This window comes from Volvox carteri (genome assembly GCF_000143455.1).
Source record: "Volvox carteri f. nagariensis unplaced genomic scaffold VOLCAscaffold_17, whole genome shotgun sequence".
In the NCBI taxonomy this organism is placed as follows: Eukaryota; Viridiplantae; Chlorophyta; class Chlorophyceae; order Chlamydomonadales; family Volvocaceae; genus Volvox; species Volvox carteri.
The window spans coordinates 548,770-558,191 of record NW_003307560.1 but is presented as its reverse complement, the minus strand read 5'-3'; the positions used below and the strand labels follow the sequence as shown (position 1 = coordinate 558,191).

Here is a 9,422-nt window from a genome sequence, read left to right as displayed (position 1 = left end):
AGGGCAGGGGAGGGGAGGGCAGGGGAGGGGAGGGCAGGGGAGGGCAGGGGAGGGGAGGGGAGGGCAGGGGAGGGGAGGGCAGGGGAGGGGAGGGGAGGGGAGGGCAGGGGAGGGGAGGGCAGGGGAGGGGAGGGGAGGGCAGGGTACGGCAGGAGAGGGTGAGGTAGGTCAGGCAGCGAAGTGTGTGAAATGTTCTTAGATACATGTACATGCAAGTGGGAAGAGCTTAAAATATTGCGGCAGGACCCTCGAACAGCAGCCGTGACCTATCCGCCGTACACCGAAGGAGAAGCCGAAACGTCGTATCTTGGCTGCTGCTGCTGCTGTCACGTCTCACCCACACGCCGCCTCTGCCGCCTACCTGTCCACCCACACACCTTGCCAGCCGCGCACTCCTGCGCACTGCACAGCACCACCTCATGCAGCAGGCTGCCGCCACATAGTGTTCCAATCTCACTCTCACTCGCACCTGCACCTGCAGCTGCTGCTGCTGCTGCTGCTACAACTGATCCTGCTGCTGCTCTACCAGTGCGCATACAACCTGGACGGCGTCACTAAACGCCAGACGTAGTCATAACCCGAAATTAAAGCCTACACGTCTACAGCAGCTGCAGCAGCTACACAACTAGCTGACAGCGCAAACAGACCCGCCGCACAACCCCGACAGCGCCGGCGCCACCTCACCGCCCTTCCGTGCCTTCTGCCGCAGCTGTGGCTGCAGCTTGTACGGCACATCATACCCTTCTCCTTCCTGCCCGTGAGATCCCCCGAACGATCCCCGCTGCGTTCCTCTCCGGTGGAAATGAACTATGGTCGAACTAGACTTTAGTCAAAAATGGACTTTGGTTGAAGAACGCAGACCGGAGCTGCAAGACCTCTCACCAACCGCCGCCACTACGATCATGCCAACAGCCCCCAACAACCGACAACTGCCCCGTCATACATTACCTCCGACGGAGCGAAACACTGCACAAAGCGAAACACGCAGAAGCAAGGCCCAACAGCTCCGTACACGCCCAGGTGACGACATGACATACCGTAAAACCGATGCCGTACCCTCACCCGCTCTCTAACCCACCACGGCTCCCCTAACCTCCAGCCAGGTGGGTCAGCCGCTTCATTAACCTCCTCCGTCCGTTGCCGTACCCTAAACCCCCACCCAGCGCCCTTGGAGCAAAGGCGGCGGCACGTCCACGCCCAGCATGTGCTGCAGGTCCAGCACCCCCGACCGGCCCCGCTTCGACCGCACCGTCATCACCTCCGCCTCCGCCGCCTCCGCGGTCGCCAAAGCCGACCCGGGAACCACGTGCGGGTGCATGTGGGTGAATTGTGAAGGCAAGGGGCTGGCAGGGGCGCTGTAAGGCCCAACAACACGGAGCCCTCCAGCGCTGGCGGTTGTGGCGGTTGCAGCGGCAGCTCTGCGGTGCATGGCCATGGTCGCAGCGGACCCGCTGACAGGAGCGAGATCTTGTCGTATGCGATGGTACGGCACCGCTGCCGCAGTCCCCGCTGCCGCCGCGGGGGAGCAAGCGGCGGGGCTGGGGCAGTGGCGAGGCGTCATGTCGCCGAAGGCAGGCATGCTGCTGGTGTGGCCGTGAGACCGGCGGGCCGCTGCTCCGTTGGCGGGGCGCGCTGTAGCGGCAGCCATTGACGCCCGGAGAAGTGAGGGATTGGGCAGTAGCCCCAGCGCGTAAAGCTCGTACATCGGTGAGTTCCCGTACGTGCAAGCGGCGCTGCCCCCCCCGGCGGGGCCCCCTGGTGCTGCGTGCCTGCGCTCATGCTCGCGTGCGGTAGCACCGCCGCCACCAGCTCGACCACCCAGCACCGGCAGAAGCGCCCCGCCGCCGCCGCGAATCAGCGCCGGCGCCGTCAATGCCGCCGGTGGCTGCGGCGCCGCCATCCGCAGCAGCGGCGGCATGTTGACGGCGACGGCGCCCGGCACCGACGGAGGATCCCCCCCTGCGCCGCCACTGCCGCTGGGGCCGCCACCGGGGGCGCCGCCTGCGAGCGATCCCCCCATTGCTGCCGTCGTCGCCGTCGCTGCGCCTCCCCGCGCGCCAGCCATCGCCGCCACCTGCTCAGGAAGGAAGCTGTGCGCACCACCACCCTCCCTGGAGGCCGCCGCCGGACCTATGAAACGCGCAGGAAGCGTGGTCTCCGGCGGCAAGCGGCGGCGCTCCCGTAAGGCCCGCCACGTCGGATCAAGCTTTTCAAGATCATCCTCGTCGGAGCTCTCGCCGCCGCCGCCGCCGCCGCCGCCGCCGCCCCCGCGATATCGGCCGGTGCTGCCGCCGCTTCCTCTGCCAATGCCACCGCCACCTCCAGCGCTAGAGGACCGCTCTGTGGTTTTGCCGTACGGCGGCGGCGAGCCGCAACCGGGGCTGCGCCTGGGGCTGCAGTTCTGGCTATTACTATACATCCCGCCGTTTGGCTGGTGCCGAGCGCCTAGCTCCCCGGCTGCACCTGGCTCCTGCTGCTGGCTGTCATTGCTGTGGTGGTGGTGGTGGTGGTGATGTTGATGGTGATGTTGATGGTGAGAGTTCCGGTGTAACCGCAGCTGGCTGCCGTACAGCTCGTGCAATTCGTGCAGATCCTGTATGCCGTACTCCTCCGCGCACTGCTTTTGGTGCTTGTGACGGTGATGGTGGTGGTGATGGCGGTTGTGGAGGTGCGTGTCATCGTGGGGTGGATGCTGCTGCACCGCGTTCGCCACGCTGCTTCGTTGAACAGATCGTGGCGGCGACGTCACCGGCGATAATGTCGCTGCCGCCGCCGCTGGCAGAGTATCCAGGCACAAATCCGGCACGGCCCGCATCATGACTTGCACGGCAAGCGGCACAAACTCGTCATCATCACCGCCGCAGCCGCCGTCACCAGAAACTGCGCCGGCTGCCGCCGCCGCTGTCGCCGTCAGCTCCCCGGCCGTACTTGCCGCCGCCGCCGCCGCCGCTGACACAAGGTGCTCCTGCTGCTGGCGTTCAACAGCGGATTGTACGACAATGCCCGACGGTTCCGCCGTCGCCAGGAGGAGCGCGCTTGCGACGGGTGACAGCGAGCCGCGGTGGCATGACGGCTGCCGCTCGTCGCAACGAGACAGTACGGCGGCGGCGGCTCCGGCCGGGAAGCCGTTCAGCGCCGCCTGCGCGAGGGCCTCACCCCACACTCTTGGTTCCGTGATGTCGTACGAGAAGCGGCCGTTGGGGCTTCCCGCGCGTGGCGACTGCAGCAACTGCTGGATCTGCTGGCTCAACCGCTGGCGGTGGTCGGGACTGTGAGCCCGCGCCAAATCTAAATAGCTTGGGATGATAGGGAGCGACCCACGGGTCAGTGACGTCGCCGCTTGCTTCCCGCGCGGCGTCCGCGACGGCAGCTTCTCGAGCAACAGCAGCAGATGGTTCAGGTCGCCCTGAGGTCCAGGGAGGACGATCCTCTGCGGCGGCGGCACGTTGGCGCGAATGGACGAGCGGCCAGGACGGGAGGATCCACTGCCGTACGACCTGGCGGCGGAGGCTGCAGAGCTGGTTGGGACCGAGGTGCTGGAAGCCTGCGGCGTCAAGGATGGCTCGGAGGCCGTCGCGCCGTCGTTCTGGCGCGGCGTCGTCGCTGTTGTTGTCGAATCTGCGTTGGAGCTGGCTGCCGGCGTGGCTGTAGCGGAAGCGGCGGCGGCGGTGGCCGTAGAGCCAGACGCAACTGATGCCGATGCTGGAGCCGTGCGTATCAGCTTCGCGCGTGACTGCGGCGGTGGTGGAGAAGCCGCACCGCCGCGCTCACCCTCGCCGTCACTGCTACTGCTATCGCCGCCGCTGTCGTCGCTGCTGCTGCTATTGCTGCTGCTGCTCTCGATACTGCTGCTCCTGCTGCTGCTGCTGTTGTTGTCGCTCCTGCTGCTAGCATTGCTACTGCTGCCCTTATCCCGAACCTTGCCTTTCCCCTTCTTGTCCTTTTTCCTCTTGCTACTGCTGCTGCTGCTGTGGCGGCGGCTGCTACCGTCTTTGCCCTTCTCCTTTCCCTTTTCCGCGGCAATCTCTTTTTTCGTGGTTACGAGCTGCACGCGCTTCAAGGACCGAGCAGTCGACAGACCCACGGGTCGCGCCGGCCCGTCCCTTGGTGCCGTTGCCGCCCCCGCCGCAGCCGCCACATCCGGCGACCTCCGTCCCGTCATTCCGACACCGTTTGCCCGGGGCAATAACGACGGGGAGGTAGCTCTGGAAGTGGCCTGACCCGCCGCTGCTGCTGCCGCCGATGTCGCCGACGCCTGATTAGCGGATGTTGCCCCGCTGACCGGCTGCAAGGAAGTGGCAGGCAGAGCTGTCACCGACTGGCGCGGCGGCGGCAGGGGCGACGCCGACCTGGACCTCGACCTGGACCCCGACCTCAGACCGGGTCCGCGAGGGCCGCCGCCGCGGCCGCCGCCGCCGCCGCCGGTGTTGCGGTGGCTGCTTGCAAGCCGCAGCGACCGGGAGTTCCTGCGCACGGCCCCGGCCGCACCGCCGGGACCGGCACCCGCTTGCGCTGTGGCGACCCCCTGGTCCCCTCCCCTGGCGCGAATGACCTTCTCCCGCTCCTCCTCGTACGCCCTCATGCGGGCCTGGTGCGCCAGCAGGGCGTCCTGTTCAAGTCCACATATCCCGAAATACGGGTACGGATACGGCCTTTTAAATTACCGTTGCAATTACCGGTTCCCCGGTGGACCCGGGCCAAAGCAGGGGCATTCCAGGGCAAGCAGCAACCGTCCTTTGTGTCGCAACATTTCTCCGAGACTTTTGAGGCAGGTCATTACACACAACAACGTACGTGCACACACACGCATACACACACGCACACGCACACACAACCCCCGAATCTGCCAGGACGGATCCCAGCAGTCCATAGGACTATCGCATTATTATTCTTAAGAACCTGGTTTACCTGCACGGAGAGCATGGACCGAATACGTTCCCGCAGCGCCGGCGCCATGACGTCATCCAGCGTCTCGATGCCGTCAGCAAGACGAGCTGCCGCCGGCTGCGGCTGCGGCGGTGGCGTCGGCGCCAGCTCCGCCTCGGCCTCCAAATCTGCCAACCCCAGCGATGACGCTGCCGTACCGAGTCGGCCGTCGCTGGTGGCTGACCGGGACGACGGCTGCGCCATGTACGACCGCGGTGAGTCCTGCGCCGCCAGGCCGGTGCCGTGCGGGTGCGCGTGCTGTGGCGGCGTTATCGGGCTCTGCGGCAACGTCTGCAGCGGCGGCAGTCCGTCCATGTCCTCCGTCGCGGAAGAGGGCCGCGCGCTGCCCAGTCCCGGCGTCGCCGCCGGCGTCGCCAGCTGGCCGCCGGGAGCACCGGCGATAGTCGTACTAGCGGACGAGCGGGCGTCGCTGTTGGAGTGTCTTGCGGCGGCTACTTGCCGGCCCTGAGACTGTGCGTGCGAGAATGCATGTCCATGCGGGTGCGGGTGCGGGTGGGCCCGGCCCTGAGATTGCGAATGCGCTGACGTGGCGGCAGCGGCAGCGGCCGCAGCTGCACTGCGCGCTTGGTCCGGATGTGTTGCTTGCCGAGAATGCTGCAAGAAGTGGGGGTGAAATTGGGGGCCGGGAGGGCAATGGAGGGTGGAGTAAGGGCGGGAGTAGCGCACACCTCCCCGTGCACTTTCCCGCGTGCACTTTTCCCCGTGCACATTCCCACCTCCACACTCCCACTCAACCACCCGCCCGTGGATTGGAAGTGTAGATGGGCTTCTTGGGGTGACGCACCACGCCATATTCCCCCGCCCGGCTCTGAACCCCTTAAACCTTCCGTAGTTAACTCCAGTTCCCCCACCCACCCCGCCCTACACCTGGCACTCAGCACATCACCGCATCCCACACCTCCGAGGGGAAGGTCGAGACCCGCTGAGATAGGGCCCCCCTGCCGGGCCCCGCGGGCCGCGAGGCTGATGGGGCTCCCTGAATGTGCGATTGCCATACGACAATCGCCATACGACGATTGCCATACGAGCTAAGCACAACACCGCACAGCCCTCCTCTTTATTATCTCCCACCGCCCCGCGGCTCACCCGCTCATGCTCCGTACGCTCTGAGCCTTCCGATGGGCCATTCGGTCGGTGTATAGCCCCCGCCGCCACCGCTACCGCCGCCGCAGTAGCTTGGGCGTCCGTCGCGACAGCAGCGCCACCTTCCAGTCTGTTAATGCCGCCGTGCCCCTGGGAGGTCATGTGCCACGGACCGAGCCGCCGCTGCTGCTGCTGGTCCTGGCCGCCGCCGTCGCCGATGATGTCGGCGTCGGCGGCTGCGACGGCGGCAGTGACGACGGCTGCTGCGGCGGCTGCGGTGACGGCGCGTTTGTCCGGCGCCATGTCCGACCGAACGCGGATGACGTTGGTGGCTGTTCGATGCGGGGCGAAGGACTGCTGCTGCTGCTGCTGCAGTGCTGGATGTGAGGGCCGTGCTGGCGGGTCCTCAGGCCCGTTATCCCATGGTTCGTTTTGCCGGATGCTGTGGCGGTGCAGGTCCAGCGGCGGGATGGCGACGCCTGCGTGGACATCACGTACGGGCGATGTGGATCAGCGGGGTGGGGACCCAGACGAGGAGCGGCTGGCAGGTGTGCGAGTGCGCTATGTGCCAGGTGATGATATTGGTAATCGTGGTGCTGGTGTTGGTGACGGTGACGGTGATGGTGCAGGGGGAATGGTGGCCTTTGTGTGGGCCTAGGGAAATAAGGACGGTGTGAGGGTGAGAAAGATAGGATGTGCGAGCAGAGGGTTCGATTTTTGGGTGCCGTTGGCATGACGGCGGTGTTGCTCACCACGCACTGTCCGTTTGCCGGGGCTGGGGGATTGCTGGTGCCGGTGGTCCGGTTGTTGGTCTTGCAGTCCAGCGGGCATTTCGGATGATGCCATCTGTGCGATGCTTGGGCGCTACCTGTGGGCACGGTGCCATGTGCGGGCCTCCTCACGCCACCGGAAGCCAGCGGCGCAGAGCCACTTTGCCGTGTCTCAGTAATTACTAATGACATACAAGAGATTTTGTCTCTTAAAATAGAACCTATCCAGCAAATGCCTCACAAGGCCATTTTGCATGGGGCTGCATTCGATAGGGCCTTCGGCGCAATAAACCTATGAGTTGATGTGTGTGACATACCTGAATCAACTTGTTAAACGGGGATCTATCCCACCGCCATCCAGTATTTTCATCACTCCAAACGTCGCAGCGGCATGGGTAAAAGCTGGTGGGCTACTTTGCCACGGCAGATCCAGCAAGACTTGAAAATGTAGTGGTGATTTATCAATGCGAGCCTGCAGAGTACAGTCTGTTCGATGCAGGTTGACCTCTTGGCGAGCTAGCTGAGAAATTCTAAGGCCATAAGGTCACGGGTTGAACATTAGACAGTCGATAAAGCTGTAATTTGATTTTATCCGTTTCCCATATCAATAATTGTGCTTCGTCACAGCGACTTTCCCTTTCCTGCCGTACGTGTAAGTTCAGTAAGCAATTCATAGCACGAAGTGCTCACAATGAGCCTTCAAACTTGTTACTATGGAAAGGGCTTGGTCAAGGAGATCAATTTAAAAAGCCGTACGGGTATGACGGGGGAGGACGGGAGTCGACAACAAGGTATTACCTGAACCCCAAACCAAACATTTACTGATTGTCCTACTAAACGACAAGGCCATGTGTCCCACCCAAATCCTCAATGGAGCATCGCACTTGATGAAATGCCATGTGACCTATGACGGTGGATTGCACTATGCATGGTGAAAGCTTGGTGCGTGCCCTTACACGTGCCGCCAGGCATACCTGCACGCTTCAGTACCGACTTGTTTAGCCAACTCCAGCATATATCGCACGGCAAATTTACGTTGTCCACTTTATGGTGGCTGCACGCCTGCGTCTACGCACGCAGCCTAGCGATGAGCGAATACGATAAAGATGTCGCGATAGAAGCTAATCCAACGACAGCTAGACGCATATCCAGCATGGCTTATGCTATTTCTGTAGAGTTCCACCCATGTCGCCCAACCTTGTCCAGCTCGTTCGTTTTGGCTTAAGGCCACCAACACGCATAAATGATCTTATTGTTTGTTTCTCCTTTATTTCCATAGTCTCACGACTACAGCTCAGGGTGGTTCTCGCTGGTTCGATCGTGTGTCGATCCAGCGGCCGTTGTACGGCGAGTTAAAACCTCGGGACATAGTGCTTCACGTGGAACGGAGAGCCGCAAGTGTGTGCAGCTTCTTACAAACAAGCATGGCATCTGTCGAGTTGCCCTCAGCTGCTGCGGAGCTCAAGGACAAGGGCAACAAGCGCTTCGCAGAAAAAGACTTCAAGCAAGCTCTTTCATACTATACCGAGTAAGCATAGATTGCTTAGCTTCAGTTCATAGGCATTTTATCACCAGGTGCCCAAGGCTGGACGCGCCGATTGTCGGCCCTTCATAGCCTGCAGAGTTGATAAGCTGTTTTCCAATACAAGCGGATATAAGCAAAGCATGCCGCGGGTGCCTGATTCAGATGTGGAGCTACGGGACCACCAATAGCATATTTCCTATCCTTGCCCCGCAGAGCCCTCAGAGCCGTCCCCAAAAATGCCGTGCTGCTATCCAATCTTGCGGCAACCCACCTAGCACTGAAACAGTGGAGCAAGGCGCTGGAACGCGCTGAGGAATGCCTGGCGGCTGACCCCGACTTCCTCAAAGCGTACGGCCGGAAAGCGGCAGCCCAGATGGGCCTCTTCCGGTGAGCGTGGCACCTCCAACTGACCTAACTAAATCTTAACGGTGACAACGACCGCACCTGATCCCGGACTGCATCATCAGGGGGCCGCAGCCTCCGCCGCCGCGCGTCTGCTTCCACAAATAGTCATGCGTTGTCATGCTTACACATGCGCCCCGGCGCCCCTCGGGAAGCCCCCCTTTTAAAACACACACACACACACACACACACGCGCGCGGAGCCCTGCCCGATGCACACGCCTGTGTCCTTCAAGCCCTAAGCAACATCGCGAACCTCTATCCAATGCAGCAACTCGACCCACCGCCGCATCCCGAGCTCGCAACCCTAGGGAGATCATCGCCCCCGGTCCACCCAATCCTGCTTCCTAAAGATGCCGCATACGATACACCGCTCACACCGCTCACACCCAATGTATAATTAATCTTTCTACTCGTTCACCAACCCAGTCATCCACCCATCCACCCGCCGCCTTCTTCCTCGTAAGATGCCGCAGATGCCGGAATTCTTCTCCTCGGGGCTTTATGTGACACCTCCTCCCTCCCCCCGCCATACACACACCGGCGCCTTCTGTTTTCCCTTTGTTACTTTACTTCAGATGTCAGCTGGGTACGTTGGCCCTTTGCTTCTCCTCCGTATTTGCATCACATCATCGCCCCGCCTCGCCTCCCCCTTTCCCCCTCTCCTCCCCCGCCCCCGCCCCCTCCTCTGATGTC

General features: G+C 62.6%; 2 protein-coding genes across 2 annotated transcripts in view; one reads left to right on the top strand and one right to left on the bottom strand.

The window, feature by feature from the left end:
* Positions 1-6,861, bottom strand: part of VOLCADRAFT_90509 (uncharacterized protein) — a gene marked incomplete at both ends in the record, with an annotated part of 7,170 nt that extends 309 nt beyond the window's left edge. The window contains 8 exons of the mRNA XM_002950010.1: positions 362-395; positions 1,160-2,130; positions 3,157-3,645; positions 3,988-4,588; positions 4,909-5,397; positions 6,034-6,160; positions 6,341-6,509; positions 6,783-6,861. Of these exons, the coding sequence (XP_002950056.1) occupies positions 362-395; positions 1,160-2,130; positions 3,157-3,645; positions 3,988-4,588; positions 4,909-5,397; positions 6,034-6,160; positions 6,341-6,509; positions 6,783-6,861 (2,959 nt within the window). The remainder of the gene's footprint in view (positions 1-361; positions 396-1,159; positions 2,131-3,156; positions 3,646-3,987; positions 4,589-4,908; positions 5,398-6,033; positions 6,161-6,340; positions 6,510-6,782) is intronic.
* A 1,363-nt stretch (positions 6,862-8,224) lies between these two features.
* Positions 8,225-9,422, top strand: part of VOLCADRAFT_104577 (uncharacterized protein) — a gene marked incomplete at both ends in the record, with an annotated part of 8,471 nt that continues 7,273 nt past the window's right edge. The window contains 2 exons of the mRNA XM_002950125.1: positions 8,225-8,328; positions 8,539-8,712. Coding sequence (XP_002950171.1) covers positions 8,225-8,328; positions 8,539-8,712 — 278 coding nt within the window. The remainder of the gene's footprint in view (positions 8,329-8,538; positions 8,713-9,422) is intronic.